Below are 22364 nucleotides of genomic sequence, written 5' to 3' on the forward strand. Positions count from 1 at the left end.
GGGTACAGAATTCATCTAGCCGGGGAGGGGCCCCATGATGGCAAAGAGTGTGAGCTGTGGAGCCGCCAGTTCTTTCTCCCACTTGTCTTTCTGCCCTTTAAAAAAATTGTCTGTCTTTCTTTCTTTCTTTCTTTCTTTCTTTCTTTCTTTCTTTCTTTCTTTCTTTCTTTCTTTCTTTCTTTCTTTCTTTCTTTCTTTCTTTTTGAGACAGGGTCTCACATAGCCCAGGCTGGTTTTGAACCTCCGATCCCCTTGCCTCAACCTCCTCAGTGCCTAGATTACTAGTGTGCACCACCACAGCTGATGTTTGCAGTGCTGGGGATCGAACCCAGGGTTCTGCATGCTGGGCAAGCGCTTCTACTAAATGAGCTATTTCTCTAGCCAGATACTTTCTCCGTTCATTTCCTTTGTTTATAACTTTTCCTCCATAGTGTCTCCTTGCGCTCTTGATTTCTGTCCCAACAACTGTGCCCTGGCCCTGGCTCCTCCAGGACATTCTTCCCTTCTGATTCCCTTTTTTCCTTTGGGTCCCAGCTGTCCCTTTCCCTGTCCCATCCCATCTTTTCTTTGTGTCTGTTTGGCTTTTTCTCTCATCGTTCTCTCCTCTCTTTATCTCCAACCTTCCGCGCGTCGTCCCCTCCCCACCCCCGCCTCGCCTCTCTCCCTGGCGGTGTACAGCCCCCCCCCCACCCTGCTCTGTTCCAGTGAGCACCCTAAGCCACCTCCAGAGAAGCCTGGAGTAGAATGTAGCTCAGCCTGCATGGGAGAAGCAAGCCATTCATCATTATTATTAACGAACAAGATCCCGAGCACGGCAGAACTTTCCCAGAGTCTATTCCCTTGTCACCCCAAGGAGTAGCAACAAGATTTATTTGTCTCAGAATTGCACAGGGTGGCCCATTTACAGCCGGCCCATCGCAAGTGATGTGGAGCTTAAATGGGGGCTGGAGGAGGCGGAGGCCTGCCCTGCCTGTGACCTATGTGGTATGGCCACTTGCTGAAAGGGACAGCCTGAGGTTTGAAAGGACAAGGGCTATAGAAGCATCGTCACTCCAGGTTGACTGTGACAAGTGCATGATCAGGCTGTTTCTTGCTCATTCTGTCACCTGCCATGGCCGTGTGAATCATTGCAGTGATCTGTGTTGATCTGCACATTCAGAAGGGATAGTCAGCGAATGAGTGCTGGAGCCTCTGAGTCACGTCCAGGGAGCCCTGGCTGAGCCGTGACCAGGGAGTAGTGGTCAGGTGCTTAGATTTCTGTGCTGACTGTGGGCACTGACAGGGAAGAATTCCAGCAGGAGAAGTGGGGGAGCCTGTGGTGTTGTCTGGGAATAAGAAGCCCTCACACATGTTCGAGGCATGTTCTAGATGTGTCAAGTGGGAGCAAAGAGCTAAGACTCATAGAACAAGAAGGTGTCTGTGAGAAACACCTCACAAGTCAGGTCCCACACACAGTAGCCACAGGGGTATGTGAGGATCAGTGTAGAGAGGACCCAGGGAGCCTCACCTCCTCCCTCCCCTAGATGGATAGTCCCCTCACTGCGCATGGGCCTGTCCCAATGCCCATCGCACCCCTGAGTGGATGGCAAAGATCTTTCCGTCCTGTTTCCCTTAGCAAATTGGTTTCATTTCCATGACATATCTGACTGGCCTATGCAGGTCAGGTGGTTACTCTGGTACCAATCAAATAGATCCTGGGTCTGAAGTTGCTTGGCATGTGACCTGGCTTCGTCTCTTAAGCAGAGCTGAGGAAGGAGGGTGGATGAGGAGGCCCATTGGCGTCTGTGGGAGGTTGAGAAAAGCGTATAAGAACCAAAGAATTTGGTTTGCAGCCACCTGTCAGGAGCCATGGTCAGACCTGGATCACCCATCAGGAGCCACGGCTCGCCTAGGGCAAAACATAATACCTCCCTGGGCTCACTTCTCTCATCTGTCAAATGAGAGGCCTGGCCCGGATCATCCTGAAGCCCCTGAATCCAGAATGGTCCATAGTCAGAACTGGCCTTTTGGTTTAGGGACGTCCCTGGCCTCAGCTTACCCCCTCATCTTAGACCCAACTCTCTCCTCCTCTTAAAGGCTCTGCACCCCCTGCAGGGTCCCTTGGGAATATTTCCCAGTCTTGTTTGTTGCAGAAACAAGAAACTAATATAAGGACAGGTTTAAAAAGAAACACTGTTTATTTGCCTACACACACACACAGACACACACACACACACAGACACACATACACACATGGACATCCTGTGAGAGTTGGCTTTCTCCTACTGTGTGAGTCCCGGGAGCCAGACTCAAGTCATCAGACATGGCAGCGAGTGCCTCTACTCACGGAGCCGTCTCTCCTTACTGAAGGTGCTCATCCAAGTTCACGGTGAAGAAATTCATTCATAGGCTCTCCTCCTTTTAAGTGGGGTCTCGTCTCCCCATGCCTGGGATGCCATTTCACTGCTAGAATAACAGCGCTGAGCCGTGACCATTCGTCGAGTGTTGCTGCATGTCACCATGTCTCCTGTAAGAAGCATGTCCTATTATTCCCACCTCATCCTGTGTAATTCTTTCTCACATGGTCCCCGAGAGGCTGTGCCATTAACAGTTCCATTTTACACACGAGGACCTGGAAATCAAAAGGGGTTATACAGTTGATACATAAGGTCTCCTGGTAATTTGGGGGTCTGATCCAGGTTCCTGCTCTGAGCCTCCAGGGTCCACTGTCTACAGGGACCAGATGTGCCTGCCCCCCGAGAATCTGCTTGTGCTGAGAAGGCAGGCCTGTGTAGCCATCTGCGCATCCCTTAGAGCAGCAGCTGGCACTGGAGAGGCTCCAGTGTGTGTGCTGATCCTTGGTAGAGCATGCGGCCCGGGATCCGGAATGCAGGAAGTCAGCACTCTTTTCTGCCCAATGTCCGCCCTTCTAAGTTTATGAATGGCTCTTAGCCAGGGTCATTTAAAACCTAGCCTAAGTTATGCAGAAATCAAATGGGTTTTCACTGTGTGAGACACTGTGCCCAAGGTTGGGCACAAATGGGCCTTCTAGTCCCCCTTCTCCAGTGTCCTCTGGGTTTCACTCCTGACTATAGAGAGCTGATGTTCACAGAGCCTAAGAGTTTGTCCTAGACTATGGAGTGTGGACAGGTGAAATGTCCTCATCCCTCTGGGATGGAGCTCAGGTGACGTCTGATGGGGCCATATTGCTGAGCTGTATTCTGCACAAGGACTGCATCTCTAAACCGTATCTGGGCGTGTGTGTGCTTTAGAGGGGAGTGGTTAGGGTGTGGAACTGGAGGCTGAGGGAGCATCATGGTGGAGGCTGTCTTTATGGAACCCTGTACCAGGGGAGCTTGATCTTCCAGCCACAGTTTTACACGTGACTGTGACCATCAGGGTCCAAAGAAAAGAGATCTTCTTAGATAGCGTCAGTGAAGGCGTGTCTGGGAAATGCCCACTTTCAAGGGGTAGTGTATTAGTCACTTTCCAGGGCTGAGACAAAAGACCCAAAGCAATCATTTTAAGAAGGCTGGAGAAATGGCTCCTGAATATGCACAAGGACTGAGTTTGGTTCCCAGCAGCAGCAACAACAACAAAAACAAATGTGGCACATGGCTGTAATCCTGGGGCCAGGGAGGCAGAGGCAGGAGGATCCCCAGGGTTCATGAGTCAGCCAGTCAGTCTATCTGAAACCATCAGCCCCAGGTCCTGCGAGAGATCTAGTCTTAAAAAAAAAATAGAAAGTGACTGAGGAAGGCGCCAGTACCAACCTCCGTACTTCCGTGCACACATGCATACACAGCCCATAGCTGCTTGGTTCTGTTGCTGTGGGCCTGTAGTGCAAGGGAGCTGCTGGGTTGGAGCAATACAAATGGCTCCATGCAACCAGGAAATAATGCATGAAGGGCAATCCGGGGCCAGTCTATGTGGGGTGTTCTGTGCCAAGGGTACTGGGGTGCCACAAATGGTGATTGGGGGAGAGGCGACCCACAGCCAGTCTTCTGTTCCCATCATCAGAGTGTTGAGGGATGTCCCGTCAGCCCCATACTTGGCGATCAATGGAGGAGAATTGGCCAGCTCAGGTAGGGCCATAGCAACTCAGTCGCTGGGCTTTCTAGAAGCACTGGTTGACCCAAAAGAGCCAATGCCGTAGTTATAGGGCAGCCTTGGTTGTAGAGGTTGAGATCACGTGCTTGGAATCAGCAGCACTTGAACCCAAGGCCTTGCTTGCTCGCCCATCTCCACGCTGTGTGGCTTTGGACCAGTTGCCCTCTATGCCCCATACCAGTGCTGCAGCAAGTAGGTATAGCTGGTGGTTTTCACCTTCCCCTCCCTGCAAAGGGCCTCCTTCAAGTGTCTTTCCTCCAGTGTGTCCAGACTTTCTACAGTGTAGAGAAATCCATGCGGCCAGCAATGAGCAGACACTGTGGAGACAGGGGTGGACAGGGGCCGGCGGTATAGCAGACGCTCAGAATATAACCACTTAGTGCTGCCGAGATCTGACTGTGTGTCACGGAGCTGTTCACTGACTAGTCTGCATGCCAGGCACCCTCCGAGGCCAATGGAACTGCAGGCTGCAAGGGAGGGTGAGAACTGGCTGAGGCTACAGGCCAGGGTGGTGAGTTATAGGGCATGGCATATAAACCAGGACAGTATACAACCTTCCGGTGGAAGCCCCATCCCAGCCTCGTGAGGAAGTGGCCTTCACCCACCACCCTGAGTCAGAAAGGGACAAGGGCTTACATGAATGGTAGAACAAGAGTTATAGCATCCTGGAATGTTCCTCGGAGGCAGAGCCAGCTAGGCAACCATAGATACCCAGCTGACAGGGTGGCAGGGGAGGCCCCCCTCTTGGAGACTCCAAGCCCCCCCCCCCAATCCAGGTACACACCTCCCACTCTTGCTTGCCCTTGGCAGAGTCCCACAGGAAGGTTCCTAGACACCCTCCAGGGCAATCTGCTGCAGCTTGGGCAGCCAAGGGGCTCTGGACGAAGGAAGCGGATCCACCAAGAAATGGGTTTGGGGACCGAAAGGCCCCTCTTCCAGGACTCTGGGATAAGCAGGCCGTCTTTGGAGCCCAGTGCTCTTACAGCCACCAGGAGGCCATCAAAAAGGGGAAAAAGGAAATCATGCATTTTACATTCCTCCGAACCCGCTTAGAATGGAAATGACAGGCTGGGTTCGGTTGGCTGCAGGGGCGCGGTTAATGGCCTTTGCGGGGCCAGAGGAATGGCGGCTGACTGGAGCAGCTGCTTCCGGTGAAGTGAGACTCAGCCTCTTATTTACTTTGCTCTCACTCAGAATACACCAGTGGGCACGCCCATCTTCATCGTCAACGCCACCGATCCAGACCTGGGTGCCGGTGGCAGCGTCCTCTACTCCTTCCAGCCCCCGTCTCAGTTCTTTGCCATCGACAGCGCCCGAGGCATCGTCACCGTGATCCGGGAGCTGGACTACGAGGTCACTCAGGCGTACCAGCTCACGGTCAACGCCACGGTGAGTCACCGCCCTGGGCCGCCAGTGCCTACCATCTGCGTCTTCTCATCTAGAAGGAAACAGGGTATTCCAAGGAGACTTGATTTAGCTCCATGCTCCTCGAGGATTTACAGTAAAGAATCTGGTGATGGTGGTGGTAGTAAACAGTAGTGTCACCGTGTCCCTGGCATTGTCCTTGAAGCCCAAAGAGACTTTCCATTAACCTTCAAACATCCCCACCTCGTGAGTATGGTTGAGATGCCCATCTTACAGATACTGACAGGAAGACTGAGGCAGAGGGGCGATTCCGTGGTTCACCCACATCACCCATGAACACAGTTGCTTAGCTTGCACGGGCAACCTCCTTAGGACAGTCAGTGCAGGTGCCTCTTGGAAACAGGGCAGGGTTATCAACATCGATATGCCCTGACACTGCCCAACAAGCAAGCTCAGAGCAGTCCAGACCTCTGACCAAAACCCCATAGTGTAATAATGCTTCCCCACCAAGGAATGCCCACTGTGCCAAGCCTCCTGCCCAGTCCCAGGGAATTGCAAGATGGACCAGTTCAGGATAGAGGAGGAATGTTCAGCCCATTTTGTGGATGACAACATTGAGACCCCCACAGTTGATTAAGAGAGGAGAAATGGGAATCCAAAGCTTTGTCTGACTTTGGGCTCTGGATGCCAAGCTCCATGGCCAGGAGTCTTGAGTTCCCAGCATATACCTGGGCCTTTGATGCTAGCTATTGTGAGGGGCTGAGGGTTAAGTCAGCCATACCTTAAGCAGGCTCCTAGCCCTGTGTGTCCTCATTCCAACGACCCCCTGGGAGCACAACTGTCTTTTCAGTGGCCTGCAAAGCTAGAAGTGACCCCCAACATTCTGTTGTCCCTTGGATCTGTTTACAGAGCTCAGGCTAAGAGCAAAGAAGTCATGGAACCCTTTCTTCCTCCATGGTCCACTGGCCTCACCCATAGCACTAAGTCTTGCCCCCTACTGCTCTAAAGAGGGCACCCAAGCCAGGCTCCCTACTGATGCAGAGAGGGCACCTGCCCCTGGCCCTGTGAGCCTTCAGAGGGGACCCTTGGCTTTAACACCATGTGACTGCAGGGTAAACAGCCAACCCCAGATTCCACATGGCAGCTGACATCCCAGTTCCCTGCATCGGGCCTAGGTTGAGTTTTGAAAGATAGAACTTTTCATTCAGTCTTGGCTAAGACTTGAAGAGACTCCTAGAGCCAGGAAAAGCCAGGTTCTTGCCTGATTCTCTGGGAGGTCCCTGCCAAGAATTTCTATTTTCTCTCCTAATTACATATTAGTTTCCTAGGAAGAAGTCTAAATAAAAAATAAAATAAAACCGACTTGGGAGTGGAGGAGAGTTATAAGTCTGGGGTCCCCTTTGGGGGCACACCCACTAGCAGCATCTGTGCCCCCTCCTCCTTCCCAGTCACCCCATCCAGTGCCTGCTCCCTTGCCCCGTGAATCTGTCCTGTGGGGTAATCTCTACCCAGCACCCGAATGGCTTTGGGATGTAGGATTAGACCAGAGCACGAACAGGAGTGTGGGTAGCCAGGTCCATCCAGGGCACATGAGTGAGTGGAGTGAGGACTAACACAGGCAGACATGACTGTCCTTGTTATCATTGGGTCTTGCTAGCTGGTTATGTTGGGATGTTACACAGACCTCAGTCTGCAGAACATTTAGGGTCTTAGAACACAGGCTTTAGTGTTCCTTTCTTAGTGGGCTTTATAGGATAAGGTTTTTGAGTATAGTGGCTTAATTAATATTGCCTGTCCTGTCCCGGGGTCATGCATGGCCTTCCTGACTTCTCTCAGCACTGCTTCGAGGAGGCCCCCAGATGGTACGAGCCCTGGAGCTCCCCCTGCTGGTTTGACTGGAAAAGTTACTGCCTGGCAAATGCATAGCAGAGTCAGAGGAACCTTTCCTGTAGATGAGGGGCCCCATCTTAGTGTCCTCTGTCCTGAGATGGGGGGCCAGTGGCCCTGGATGAACAGGACAACGGAGCTGAGAACAACGCCATTCCTACCCAAGATAGTGGCCCCACCCACCTGGCTTTCAGGAGAACTAGTCCTAAACTGATGGCCCTGCGATCAACACATCAGCCTCAGCCCAAGCCCTGATGTAACACCAGCCGCTCTCCAGGATGTCCTGTTTCCATTTTCTTGAACATCTCAGGGATAGCCAAAGAGCCTTAGTGCTTTTGAGACTCCCTGTAGGAGTGTAGAGTTCATGTGTGTATTTGTAAATACAGGGGTCACACACCAACATCCTATGCATATATGCATGTGTGTTCACAGTACCCTTATAACCCAACACTGTGTCCTCTCGCTCTCTTTCTCTCTGTGTCTTCCAAGGATCAAGACAAGACCAGACCCCTGTCTACATTAGCCAACCTGGCCATCATCATCACAGATGTGCAGGACATGGACCCCATCTTCATCAACCTGCCCTACAGCACCAACATCTATGAGCATTCTCCTCCGGTAAGTCCTGCCCGCAGCCCCAGTGCTGTCCTTTCCCTGCCTCTAGTCCCTGTGAGGGACAGTGGAGACCCCAGGCACTTTGTACATTACACTATCTTCCATCTCTCTGATGCTCCCTGGAAGGTACCGTGGGACAGAGAGCTACGTATGACTGACCATAGGGGAACTGATTCATGAGTAGTGACACCCATGAGCACTCTGGCCTGTGCTGGGGGTGGATGTGGATCTAGGCTCAGCCAGACCTCCTTGTTGCCTGGTCATGTTCTCCACTGACCTGCTGCACCCCTTGGCCACGAGCACCACACACAATGACACAGCTTCCTTCTATTGTGAGGCTCCTCTCTCGAGCCCGATCTATTCTTTAGAGCTCATGGAGCCATCTGCCCTTCATAATGTCTCCTCCTTTGGGGACTCTCAAGGTCAGGTTTCAGGGGTGATGTCTGACTTTGTATTTATGCCACAGGCCTATCCTTTTGTTCCTTTGGGACTAAATAGCTGTCCCTGATCCAGTGAAGGTCTCAGTACACAAATAGGCCATGATACACTCCACAGAGGCCTGGCTGGGGTCCTGGCTAAAATATGGGTGATTGTCACTGCTGTGGTAGCCACCTCATTCTTCTGCAGACTGGAGGGGAATGTTTGCTGTGTGCTGACGAAGGACAGTGAGGCGCATCCCCAGACAGATGCTTCAACATGCATCTTAGGGGAGTGTTTGTGAAAGGAAAGGAAGGGCTTAGCTCAAAGGGAAAGTGAGGGGGACCCCTGGAGACTGAAGATACTCAGAGCCTTACCCTGCCCCCTCTGCACTACTCAAAGCCCCACACATGGGGAGGGGTAGGTATGAACAGAGTTCCTAAGTCAGTGCAGCCAGGGTAGCTGGCCCTGTTTGGGTGCTATGGTTGTTCTAGCTACAGGTATCCTTGGCACCAAAGGTGTGGAGCTGGCGTTTGGTCACTTGCTTTGGGGGCCAGATAGGAATGAAGAGTTGCCAGCAAGATGCTTATCCTCTTGCTGCCATGGGTGTCTGGAGCTGCTTGGAGAACAGTCGGTGTCATCTTAGGCTCCCTACTCCTGTCCTCGGCGTCTAGGTAGATCAGGGCACTATCTTCTGAAGTTCAGGCTGCATATGCTCAGTCCACCCGTATCCAGGGACTTCTCCTTCCTTTCCGCTACCAAACCCAGCATTGCTAGTCCTGCATCTCAGCTTTAGGCCAGACCTGACTGCCATCTTCGGACAAGGCCTGCCACCTGTCTCTAGCTCTGGGCTTCTCAATCTGAGTGTTCAGAGCTTGAAAGCGTCTGCTGCCATGCTTGCCTGGTATCAAGGTCCAGCAGAGGTGGTCTTTGATGGATTTGGTGTAGTGGGATTTGAGAAGCATCTATGGAATGAATGAATGAATGAATGAATGAATGAATGAACGAACGAACTCAGGCTCTGGTCATCTCGGCCCTCTTGTCCTGCCACTCAGCTCACCCTTTTACTTGCTCTCGTTACCAACACAGAGACCCTCTGACCTTCAGTTCCCAGCTCCTCTCTCCCTGGCTTGTCTCTCATTCATCTCAGAGTTAGACACCTCCCCCACCCCCTGTAATCCAACTGACTTCTAAGATACATAATTTACCGGTCAATCCCATCTCTCCTGTAATGTTCATGTAGGAGCATAGGCTGAGCGATCCAGATCCTGTCTCTGAAACATCGGCTCGGGATACTCTCGGGTCTCCCCATACTCTGTGTCCAGGAGAGGGTATGGGGAAGATGCTTAAAGCCAACTTGATTGGTGCATCCTGGTACCAGATTGGCTGTGTCCCCAGAGGAACCCTGTGAAGCCACATTGCTATCTACACAGATCCTGGGAAATGGCGCAGGGCAGGGGGTTCCTGAAAGAACCCATTCTCACAGACATCAAACTGGGGTGGCTGATGATTCCTTGTGTCCATTAGCCATGAGATGAGGTATTTAGCCCTTGCTTCGTGAGATAGTCACAAGACTGTGTCTTTGACCCACGCATCTTCTGAGTCCCCGTGGCAATGCCTTCATAGCTTACACAGGCGTCTATGTCGGATATCAGAGTTTTCCTCTGCCCCTGCGTGCACTCACTCGCTCCTTCAACCTCAGATCCATCTCCCAGGTATTTATTAGGTGTCCTGTGTGTCAGGTCCTGGGCTAAGTAAGCTATGCCCTTCTTTTCTAGAGGATCCCGTGGAGCAGATCAGATGTGTGTCTTCCTTCATACCCACTGTCCCTCTGCCGCTTGTCATGTGATTGTCTTCTTTATCTCAGAGATCTTAACATTTCTCTTCGTGGTTGTGTGGCCCGTTGTCTGCCAGTTTGGGGGAGCAAACGCACCCACACTGTGAGGGCATGATAAGTACCTTTCACAAGGGTTGTGGCCCAATAGAGGAAGACAGACCAAGCAGTGAGCTGAGTTGCAGCTCTGGGCATTGACCAGCTCCATAGCTTTTGCACGGATCTGCTTCTCTTAGTTCTTCCCTGGAAGAGGAATCCCGACTTTCCCATCCCTTAGAGCTTTTCTCCTCTGAGCCAGTTCCCACATGTTCCAGGCCTGATGTCTCCACGCTGCTAATCAGTTCCCAAGCCTTGAACTGGATCTCCGTGTCCCTTTAGTGTGGCGGGTTGATTTCAACACACTCAATTCCTTCACTCGGCCGGGGCTAGGATGCAGCATGGCCTGTTCAATATCCCAGACTGGAGAACCCAGGCATCCCTCATGCCCTGCACTATCTCTGCTGCTTCCTGGGGCCATGTCAAGACCCCGCCCCACCCTCCCGGCTCCCCCTCTTTATCTGTGGTTCCCAGCATGTATGCCTCCCTCTATCAGTGTATCGGGCTAGCAAGCTTCATCTAAAGTGTATATATTACCTAATAAAATCCTTCTTATTTGGGATTATTGCATCAAATTTTAATTTCCTCACTCGAACGGCAGCATGTCGGCCTGCCCGTCAGTGAGGGGCCGACAGAAGGTGAAAAGAGCGGATAGACTGCACAAATTACTGCCGGCGATGCCTATCAGCCCTTTGACTGGAATTGACTGGAATTAAGGACTGAGAAATAGGATTTTCTGCCTCAGAATCTGCTGTGGCAGCTCTCGTCGGAAGTCCCCAGCTGTCCCCACCAGCCAGCCCCCACCCCAGTTAACTCCCCTCCCCACACCTCCAAAGCAAACTGCATGTCACCTTTCGAGTCCTTAATCGCGACAGAGAAATGGGGGCTGGGGTGTCCCTGCTAAGCTTGCAGAGAATGAGATTGGTAGTGGTCTCTGAGACCCAGCACCGGTCCAGTCTGGCCCCCCTGCAGCCACTTCCCTGGGGACAGGCCACTGGGTAGGTACCTGGTTCCTTCTAGTGAAGTCCCAGCTCATGCCCCACTTCCTGCCCACCAGTCAGAGTCCTGGTCCTCCAATCTCTGCTAAAGCGGGCATCTCATTCCAAGTTTAACCTTCCTTTTCCCAGTTACTGACACTCTGTCTACCTATCATGCCTGGTGAGCTTAAGCAAATTCCTAAAAGCTACAGGAATATGTCCTCCTCTGTGGGGGAGGGGTCAGGAGAATCTCCGCATCCCCATCATGCCTGGCACATGGTTGGTACCCAGGAGATGCTCACTTCACTGGCTCTTCTCGTGGGGTACCAGCTGTTCAAATGTAGAGAAAACTCCTTAGCTAGAGAATAGAACTTACTGCATGCAATATCCCAGGTCCAAACTAGCTGGAATTGTTTGCAAATGTATGCATAGTCCCAGGCAAGGCACCCAGGGTTGCATTAGGTATTCACAGCAGCTCTCTAGGGCCAAATATATAGTGTCATTTATATTTCCTCTCTCTCTTTCTCTCTCTCTTTCTCTCTCTCTCTCTCTCTCTCTCTCTCTCTCTCTCTCTCTCTCTGTGCGCGCGCACCCATATGTGTGTATATACAGATCCGTTGCTGGACAGTGGAGCCTCTTATACCCATTTTATAGATGGAAAACCAAGACGTAGGACATATAAAGTTACAGGACTCAAACCTTTAGCCACCCCGGCTTCTCTTCTTGTCACAAGGAGACAGGACCTAGCAAGCCTGTCACCTGTCGCCTTGCTTCCCAGAAGGTCACCTTCTCCTCTTCACAACTGGAGTGCCTGGGGAAGGGGAGAATCACTCAGCAGGGGCCTGTCTTCAACCCTCTGGCTGGAGCAGGAGCATCCACTCACCCTCCTGGTCGTGCCCCCCAAGGACTTCGCCTCCCACAGAGCCACAGGCTGTAGGCGTGGACTCATCCTCGGGAGGCCCAGCTCTGTGCTGGTACACCACTTCCTCCCCAGTCCTCGTCTTTGGAAATAAGTTGCAGTATATTGAAAATATAATCACTGAGACTCTGAAACAAGAGCCGTGGGCTCCCCAGAGCCCCCATACCTCCTCGTTAATTCCTTCTCATAACGTTTCCAGGCCTTCTGTCTGCACTTGTATTAAAAGCTCAGAGTTTTATTAAAAGTGGATTTATTTACCCAAAAAGAGATGAAACCCCGAACCTGATTGAGAGCCTGGCAGAGCTTGCTCGGCAGAGGCTTGGGTCCAACTTTGTCTGGGAGATGGACCCCTCTTCCTCATGTCCCAAATAACCATTTCTGCTGTGTTCCCCCCCCCCCCCGATTGCCATCCCAGGCCTGAATGCCCATGCGGATGGCACCCACGGAGCTCTGAGGACCGAGGGGCTTTTGGGTCACAGACGTCTCTGAAAAAGACCAGCAAAGCTGCCTTACCCTGTCCCCTTGAACCCAGCCCAACCTACCTGGGATAGGGCAAGGCATCTCTACCTGTCCCTTAAGTGTATTGTTTAGTAACTCTGCCCTGGAGCTCTAGTGACCTCTGAGCTTAGTCGCCCTGGCAGGTGAGTCCCCATGTCTAGAAAGCCAGTTCAGGAAGTTGAAGCTTCAGGATAGCTGTATTCCCTTAGGACCATCTCTGGGGATAGACCAAACCTCCCCTGATGAATAGTGAGCCCCTAGGTGGGCAGGTCCCCCAAAAGAGCCTTCAGTGGGATGATGGAGGAAGCTGTGTAGGTCCTTCAAGTATAGAGTTGGGCTTCCCTGGTGGCCTCGATGTACCCATGAGTCAGGGGCCCTCCAGGCTCCATGAGAGAAAGCTTGGGAGAGCGAAATGATCAGTCTACCCCTTGGCCCCTGATCAATCCAGAACACATGGCATCTCCAGGGATGGCTGGCATGTAGGCCTTTCCAAGTTCCACAGGAGCCAGTGCTCAGAATAGTTCCTGACACAGAGCAGTGACATTCGGAAATGACATTAGCATTATTATAGCAGAACCCTGCAGCTGCCTCCGTACCTGGTGGACAGGAACATTAGAGCCAGAGCATTTAAATATGAGGCTGGCTTCCCGTTCACTCACTCCCTGCTCTGGGATCTCCAGAAGTCTCTCGGCTTTCTGCCTCTGTTTCTTCAGCTGCAGAAAAGGGCCAGGCTTTAGAACATTGGGCAGCTGGGGCACCTGAGTTCACTGGGCCAGCATTTAAAGCAACCCTCTGTGCCTAGGAAGGTGTGCTTTTCAGTGTGGCCACTTGGTTCTTCTCATAGCTTATTCAACTCCTTAACAGGTCCAGAGGATCCAACCAGAACTCTTGCTCCCTGGGTGAGAGGACGAAGAAGGGGCTGGGCCTGCTTGCCATATGGCCTGGCCTCTGCACACATCCTGAGATAGTCCCACATTCCCTCAGGGAGCTTGGAGGCATTCCATCTTCTGCACTGTAGGCTAAGGGTGGCTGGAAAAGGCCTTTGGGAAGAGCAGTGCTGTCTGGGGGAGGAGGTGCAGCTCCTGCTGTGTCTTCACAGCTAGCCTGGGAGGACTGGGAGGGATGCGCTTGCCCCTCAGGGGTGAGTAAGTGGAGGTGAAGGTGAGCGAGTGAGATACAGACAGGGCCCTTTCAGACTTGTGAGTCCTGGGAGGATACTTCCACCCACCAGAACTGTTCCTCTCCCAGGGAAACCTTCTAGGACATAACCCTCAGGTACAGGGTGGACAGGGACAGCCGACCTATGCAGTGGTGTGAGGGAGCCTGGAGAGGGGGATGGCAATTGCTCCTGGCAAAGGACAGCTCAGCAAGTGGTGGCCATGGTGATGACGATGTCAATTTCTTCCTTGCGTACATTTGCTTGTTCATTCAATGAACTGCCATCAATGCACGGTTACTTACCAGCATCCCTTCCTAGAAGTACACACAACCAAGCCCTGGCCTGTCTTGTACCTTCTCCCTGGGCGCTTTCCCTTTCTTCTTCTTTCCTCGAGGAACTCCTGCTAATTCCTTGCGATCCATCCTGAAGGCTGCCATCTGGACACCCCTTTCCAGGTTCCACCGGGTGGACTATGTGGATACCCATCCTTTCCTGTGCATCTGTCCATCTCATCGCCCCCAGATGTGTTCAGCAACTGTCTATCTATTGCCTGTCCTTGACCATTTGCTCTGGGAGGAGAAAGTCCATACTCCCTTCCCTGACTCTGTCAGCTCCCAGTCCCTTGACCATCAGTGTTGTGAGGGAATGGGGGCTGAAAACGAAGTCCCTGGAGTCAGGAGTGATGTCACGTGGTACCCACTTCCCGGGTGGTAAGCTTTGTAGTTGGGAGTTGGCCTGGGGAGGGAAAGTAAGAATGCTAGGACACCCACAAAGAAAGATAGCAGTCTGGAATGCAGGTGACTGACTCAAGTGCCTTCTCTCCCCCAACCAGGGCACTACTGTTCGGGTGATCACTGCCGTGGACCAGGATAAAGGGAGACCCCGGGGGATTGGCTACACGATTGTCTCAGGTAAGCCCAAGTCTGCGGCATTTGTCACATATCCCAAGGGAGCCACTGCTGCTGGGGGCTCAGGCTCAAGGAGCTGTGGACTACATGGACTGGCATTTCAGACCCGTCTCTAGTTACAGTCCTTGCAAAGGAAGGGAACAGACTTAAAAGGGAGGAACAGGGTTAAAAGGCTGTGCTGTCTGGGGGCCCTGGGAAGAGGAATGTGTGCTACCGTCCAAGGTCTGAAGCTGCGGGACTTCTGGGGCTCCGAGCCTGGAATGTGGTGACCCTTATCTCACCTCCTTCCGTGCGCTGGGATTTCTGTTCTTATTTGGTGAAAAGGTGGCAATTTTTACATCACTTTGGAACAAATAGAACTGCTCCTGTCTGATTTCGTGTTCTAGTCACACTTCCAGCTGACAGGCATTCAGGTAGCACAAGGGTATCACGGCGGGAGACACCGCGGCCCCCTCCCAACCAATAGATCCCTTGGCCGTGGAGAATAGCAACCGACTTAATTGATGGCTCTGCGTGAGAAGATGCCCAGCTCAGGCATGCCTCACCCAGAGACCAACCCGTGACAGCTCTGAGGCGCTGTCCAGGGGCTAAGTTACCCCCACTCGTAAACACTGGCTCTGTACCTACTCCATGCATACCTGCTCATAGTGTCCCTGTCCAGTGCACAGTCTCTGAAGGGTCATCCTGGTGAATTCAAGCAAGCCAGACAGATCAGGAGGAGGAGAAAGTCAGGCCACCCCAGCCTGCACCCCAAGAAAATAGAGTGACATGGTCAGAGCATTTCCCAAAAGAGAGAAAGGCATGGGGATCTAGAGGGAAAAGGGAGGCTCTCCCAAGCTGGCTGTGTTGGTTGGGTCCCTGTCTTATTTGTCACTCATATATTGGGAACAGGAAGAGTACTTGCGTCAAAGTGGTTTATAGATCATGTGACTTGCTCCTGTGGTGAGCATTGTAAGCCCAATGAGCCCCAAAGGAGAGCAGATGCAGCCAGTCTGGGTTAAGCATCTGTAGGAACTGGTACTTGCATCGCTGAATCCCTCTGATGCTTTCTACCATGTCCCCATTCTGGTACCCAGGACAGGGACCAGCCCAGAGTAGACCCTGATATATACTCATGCAATGATTGTTGTTCTCGGGTCCTGGGGGCCACCTGAACCTCAGGTGCCTCAGCAGCCTGGGCTGGTTGGAAGGGCTTCTGGGTTTATATCAAGACCCACCTGCCCCAACCAGGTACACACAGGCTCAGATCCGGAGCATGCAGTTGACCCATCCACACCTGAGGCCCTGTCCCCTTGGGGCTGTTTATCAGCCACAAGCAAGGGGATTTATATCGGCCACAAGTGTTCTCCCCACTACTAATGATCCCTCTGTTTTGCCGAGAACAAAGAGGCCTTTCGTGGTAAGTTATGGCTCCATCATTATCAGTTTGTTCCCAGCCCCTCATGACCACACCGAGCCTGATGAATGACAGGGTTCTTTCCCACTGAGGACTTGGCATAAGCCCCATGTCTTCCTGTGCCTGCCATCCTGGGCACCAGGGGCATCATTCTCCCCATGCCAGGCTACAAAGGCCTTTAAGGGCTCCTGTCCCAGCCTGAAGTCTGAGTAGCCTAGCCACATCCCTAGTCACATCCCTCCTCTAACAGGACAGTCCTACTGCAAGGAATGCTGTCTTCCCCATACAGAGCCCTGGACAGAGCATCCAAACTGGTGGGTTTGAGAACATGCTTTGCTTCCGGCCAGAGTTGTATTTCCGAAGGATGTTTGACTTGTTGCAGGCTTCATGGTGTTAACCTATAAGATGAGGTTAAGAACCCTAGGGCCGTGGATGTAGCTCAGTTAGTTGGATGCTCGCTTAGCCTTCCATTGCTACATAAAACTGGCCATGGCAGTACACACCTCTGATATCAGCACTCGCTGGAGGCAGAAGGAGCAGAAAGGTGGGAGGTCATCCTTGGCTGCTTAGCAGGTGGGTGAGTTTGGGCTAGCCTGGGCTACATGAGGCTCTTGTTGCAAAAATAAATAAAATAATTGAAAAAAGGGAGGAAGGGAAAAAGGGATCAAGGAAAGGAGGGATGGTAGAAAAACAAAATCTAAAGACAGAAGGAAAAAGGCCAGATCTCTTATAGCAGTTGATGTCTCCCCGTCTGTTCTCTGCACACATGCACGCATGCGTACGCACGTGCACACACATACCAAGGACTGAGGAGAGGAGAACCCCAACTGGTCTGGCTGATCACAAGTTCTCCTTCCTAAGAGTCAATGAAGGAGAGACAGACATTAATCCATTTCTAGACTGGGAAAGACAAAACGTATGCCTCCCTTGGCCAAAGGCCATAGCTGCTAAGTGGCAGAGCAGGCACTGAACCCCAGCTCATGGGCTCCGGAGAACACTCAGTATCTATGACAACAGAGGTCCCCAGACCAGCGGCATTGGCATCACTCAAGAAATTGCTGGAGATGTGAAATCTGGGCCCCTCTAAACCTGCTGAGTTAGGAGCTGGGGATGGGGACAGATGACACTGAGGACTTCACCAGGCGAAGCTCTGCACATGTGCTCCACAGGCGATATCGTGTACCAAGGCCGTGAAGTTTCCTACTTAGGAGGGTGAAACGAAGCTTACTCTTTATGTGTGAATTACATACATCCGGGTGTGGTGTTGAAGTTACACATCCGGGAGGTAATCAGGATCAAGGGTCTCCAGGGACTCATCGGGGTGAAGCAGGGCAGACGGGGAACAGAGAGAAAAGAAGACTACTTAGGAAGGAGTAGTCTAGAATAAAAAAATAAACGAGAAGTATGCCGGTTCCGACCCTTCACCCATCATCTTACAGCACATCGACCTCATCTGCAGGGTCACAGAGGGGACGTGCCAGGCACAATGGTGGAGGGCAGCGAGGTGCTGGGCTCCTTCCTGGATTTGCTGTTAGATGAGATTTTTTTTTTTGAAAATAGATTGTTTAGGAGGAAAAATTGATGCGCATATGCAAGTGTGCATTCCTACACATGGGGGAATAGTTATTTATAGTCTGACTTTATGAACCCACACACGTATACAACAGCAGCTACGTCAGGCCCCTGGCCACAGCCTGCTGGGGCAGCCGTCGTCGTGGGAGACCATCCGGCAGCACACATCAAAGCCCTTGTGATTAAGCTGCTATGCATTTTCCTCCCTCCAGGAAGAGAAAGCGCAGAAGTAGAATTGCCTTGGAAATCTGACTAACACACCCAGCTTCTGGCTTGTGGTGGCACGCTGGGTTCCTGGAAGCCCCAGACTTTAGGCCCACAGGTCAGGTGTAGCTGACCTGTGGGGGCTTGGCCGAGGAGACATGGCAGGCAGATCAGAGAAAGGTGACAGGGATGTTGGTTGAGGGCATGAAGGAAAAAAAGAGTAGGTTCCTGGGCATGGCTGGCTGGTCAGACTAGGGCCTCCCAGAGTAGCCTGTCATCTGGACCAGAATTGGAAGACATGAATATTGAATATTAGTTCATTAACAGTCCACCAAGGTAGCTTCACGGCCTCTCCAGAATAAGGTTAAATGGGTGTGAGCAGGCCCTAGTGATAATGTGAAAATAGAGAATACAAGTAAAGGAGGGGAAACACACATGCACACACTTCTCTTACTGAGCCCTGCTGGAGGCCTGGGCGGAAAGCTTTAAGGTTAGCAGCTCTCTTTGCAACCGTGTGGCCACCCTTGACCCACATCGGCACCCATACCAGAGCACCCCATCCCTCACCCAGGCAGACATCACCTGCTGAGCACAGTGCAATGATGGGCCTCTGGGGATTTTTTGCCTTGCTCTCTGCCGACTGTTGTCTATGGAGAAGCTGTCTGTCTCTCTAGCCACAGCTGCAGGGAATGCGCTGTCGTGTGCTGTCCCAGGCTCGGCCTGTCAGCGTTCTCTGCTTCTCTTTCTTGACAGTAGTTAGGGACATAGCCTCTGGGTTGGGAACGGTGAATGAATTATCTAAGCACACTGTGCGCCATTCACAGTGCCTTGTTTCCCCAGTATCCAAACTATGACAGCATGTTGCGCCGTCCTCCATTCCTTCGGGTGAAGCCCAGAGGTCCACAGGCTGCTTCCTTCTCCCCTCTCAGGGCCATCTTTCCGCCAGCAGTCCCTTCTGGTGATGCTCTGTGTACCAACTCTGCGGCAAACGATCTTTATCGCTACCTGGGTATGCAGGAGCCCCCTTGTCCTTACACAGGACTCAGGAGTCCCTTGGCCAGGAAACGGCAGCCTGCCATTTGCTCCCTTCCTGTGACTCTCACAAGTCAGGGGGACTTCACAAAGATGTCATGGCAAGGACAGTCTGAGATCCTCCTTTCTGCCCCCTGTGGTCTTTATGACTCTCATCTCAGGCAGGAATGTCCCTTCCTTGGGGGACAGTGGCCTCCCAGGTGCCTGCTATCCTATGGACACATCCTCAGACCACCCCCACTGCTGGCTCTTAAGTCTATTTGCCCCGCTGGACAGGAATGAAGTCATGGACCCTTTAATTTGACAGCTCAGGGTGGGAGTCCTGGCTGAGGTGGCTGCAGCAGTGGGGCATGATGGGAGATCCTCATCTTCTCTGCCCACCCCCACAGCGGTTTGCTTGTTTCTCTCCTTTGGCTCCTGGTGCTTATTGTGCTCATCTTTGAATGAACTTCCAAGGCCTCGTGTGTCTTGGGAGGATTATGAAACTATCCACCATGTCATTTGGGCTCTCTCTCTCCTTTAACTCGGCATACCTCAGAATTGATTTAAGCAGAATCCCTTGCTCGTTGTCAATATTGGTTCATGTATGGCTGTTTTATTTCATTCTTGCCTTTTTTTGTTTTTTGAGACAAGGCCTCTCTGTTATGTAGCTGTGGCTGTCCTAGAACTCACTTTGTGGACCAGTCTGGCCTCAAACTCCCAGGATTCCAACTGTTTCTGCCTCCCGAGTGCTGGGATTAAAGGCATGCGCCACTATGTCTAGCTCATTCTTGCCTTTAATGGTATCGTGGACGCCTGAGAGCCCACCAGCTTTGTGAGGGGCAGACCACTACTGTAACCTTACATGTGCCTGTGTGATCCTCTCAGCCACCACTTCCCTTCCTTTGGGTCAGCAGGGCCATGTCTTCCAGTCCACCTCTTCCTCATCCCTTGCCTTGGGACGATGGCACATCTGTGTGCACCACACACTATTTGGACGTAATCGTCTTTGGACGTTATTCTTTTTTTATTTTTATTTTTTTTTGAGACAGGGTTTCTTTGCAGCTTTGGAGCCTGTCCTGCAACTAGCTCTTGTAGACCAGGCTGGCCTTGAACTCACAGAGATCTGCCTGCCTCTGCTTCCTGAGTGCTGGGATTAAAGGCATACACCGGCTTCATTTTTAAAGTCTTGTGCTTTGGAGACATGCATCTTCCACTCTATTCCGTATCCTCACATGTTGCTGGCGTGACGTCAGTTGCTCATCTCCACTACTGTATATGATTCCATCTGTGCACACTTGGGATTTTGCTATTATAATCCACACTGCCCTGACCCTCTTGTCTGCCTCTCTGCACATGGGGGGCGGGGGGACACCTGGCCTTGGCCATGGCATTATCTATTATCCAGCAGGGATATGGCTAGCTAGAGCCCTTCTAGAGAAAAAGACATTCAAATGCACAAGACTATATGAAGCCCACTTCAGCACATACTCGGATTCAAACCGAAAGGTTTCTCGCTTCCAAAACTCTCATCTTTTTGCCGTAGCCACCAAGCAATTCTGTCATTCTATGGTCTATGTGCAGAAAGAGCTGCAAGTTAGGATTCAGTCGTTAAGCTTACCGCTGTGTATTAACTGAGTAGCTACCATGTGCCAGGCCCCATTCTCAGCCCCAGAGACCAACTTGGAATGGAGAGCTGGCGTCATTGTTCTTGTGTCTGGTTTAGGAAAGAACAGATCAGCAAAGGCAGTGTGGCCCAGCTAGGTGACACCCTCAGAATGAAACGGTACCGTGAGGAGTGCGTAACAGGTGACAGACACACCCGAAGGCTGCGTCCCGGCATTCCTCCCCCTTCTCGGGCTATAGGCACTAATCAGAGCCTTGCTGCACCCACCTCAGAAAAGGTCCCCTATCTGATATCCCTAGGAGCCTTTGAACTTGGGATGAGAGCCCCGCTAGGCAACCCAGCTCCCAGCTCCCTTCTCATCAGATGCCTTGAATGACTGCTCAGCCTTCAAGGCAGCCCCCAGCTGGGGCTAATCTGAAATAAAAGTTTTTATTTATCTAGCTTGATACCTGGTGCAAGGTTAAATCATACAAGAGAAAAAGCAATAAAAGAGAAAGATTAAGCGTAAGGCTCCCGCTCAGGCCTGCCCTTTTGCAATATGGTTACAAAGATATTAAGCCCCAAGTCATCCACAGCTCCCTCATCGCTGTTCTTGAGTCCCTGGGCTCAGCTTAGCTGAAGTGGAGGGGATGGGAATGGGGCTGCAGGTGGAGGCCCCCTGGGGTACATTGCAAGAAGGGTAAGCTACCAGATGGAGTTGCAGTCGCTCAGCCAGTCAGCCACCTCCTACCCAGTGTATCTGTGATTCATGACTTCCCTGGGGAGCCAAAGGGACTGACATCTGCCCCTATGTGACTGCCAGCACGGTTGTCATCATTATTTATTATGAGCCTACTGTGGGACCAGACCTCCGGGGAGAGAGAGGATCCCATAGCCACAGATCTACCCTCAGTCGGCCTGGACTCAAATACCCGATGACCTTGAGCAGGGGTGCCTCCATCTCAGTGTCTGTGGGATGAGAATGTTAGCCAGGTGATTGCTGGGGCTAAAGGAGTCCGTGCAGGGAAAACTCCCCAAACATGAATTGTGTGTGCCTGATGCATGGTAGGCATTCAAGAAATGTTATCTATCACAACATCAGAGATAAGAAAATGGCAGTTCAGGTGGTGAGCACCTACAAGAAACAGTTCCCTCAGCCTGGTGAGAAGGGACTAAAGATGTGGCTCAGGTGACTGTTAGCTAGTATTCATAAAGCCCCCAGATCCTTCCAGATAAACCAGGCATGCTGGTGCACACTGCTAATCCCAGCAGCTGTGCTCCATCGTGAGCGGTGGAGGCAGGAGGATCAGAAATTCATGGTCAATCCCATCTACATGGCGAGCTCCAGGTCAGCCTGGAACACACTGGATTACTGAAACAGCAGTAGCTGGGCATGGGTGCCACACGCCTTTAATCCCAGCACTCAGATGGCAGAGTCAGGCGGATCTCTGTGAGTTCGAAGCAAGCCTGGTCTTTAAAAAAGAAAGAAAGAAAAGAAAAAAGTAATTTCTGGGCTCCTCAAAAACACAGACTTTGGGCCGGACAGATAGGTCAGAGGTTAAGCACACTCGCTGCTCTGCCAAAGGTCCCGAGCTCAATTCCCAGCACCCACATGGTGACTCACAACCATCTGTAATGAGATCTGGTGCCCTCTTCTGGCCTGCAGTCATACATGCAGTCAGAACACTGTATACATAATAAATAATCTTTAAAAAATATTTTAAAAACCCAGCAGACTTCATGGGCCCATGCCCTCCTCCCTCCTTGTATAGCTTGACGTTGGCTCTCTATAAATCCTTGCCTAGAGTTTT

At 51.8% G+C, this 22364-nt stretch overlaps 1 protein-coding gene across 1 annotated transcript in view; it reads left to right on the top strand.

The window, feature by feature from the left end:
- The window catches only part of LOC126498958 (cadherin-23-like), a 255620-nt gene that overhangs the window by 134034 nt on the left and 99222 nt on the right, over nt 1–22364 (top strand). The window contains exons 7-9 of the mRNA XM_050137954.1: nt 5284–5478; nt 7831–7959; nt 14689–14767. Coding sequence (XP_049993911.1) covers nt 5284–5478; nt 7831–7959; nt 14689–14767 — 403 coding nt within the window. The remainder of the gene's footprint in view (nt 1–5283; nt 5479–7830; nt 7960–14688; nt 14768–22364) is intronic.

This window comes from Alexandromys fortis, unplaced genomic scaffold (genome assembly GCF_014885135.2).
Source record: "Alexandromys fortis isolate MF-2015 unplaced genomic scaffold, M_Fortis_MF-2015_v1.1 scaffold_9, whole genome shotgun sequence".
Classification (NCBI taxonomy): Eukaryota; Metazoa; Chordata; class Mammalia; order Rodentia; family Cricetidae; genus Alexandromys; species Alexandromys fortis.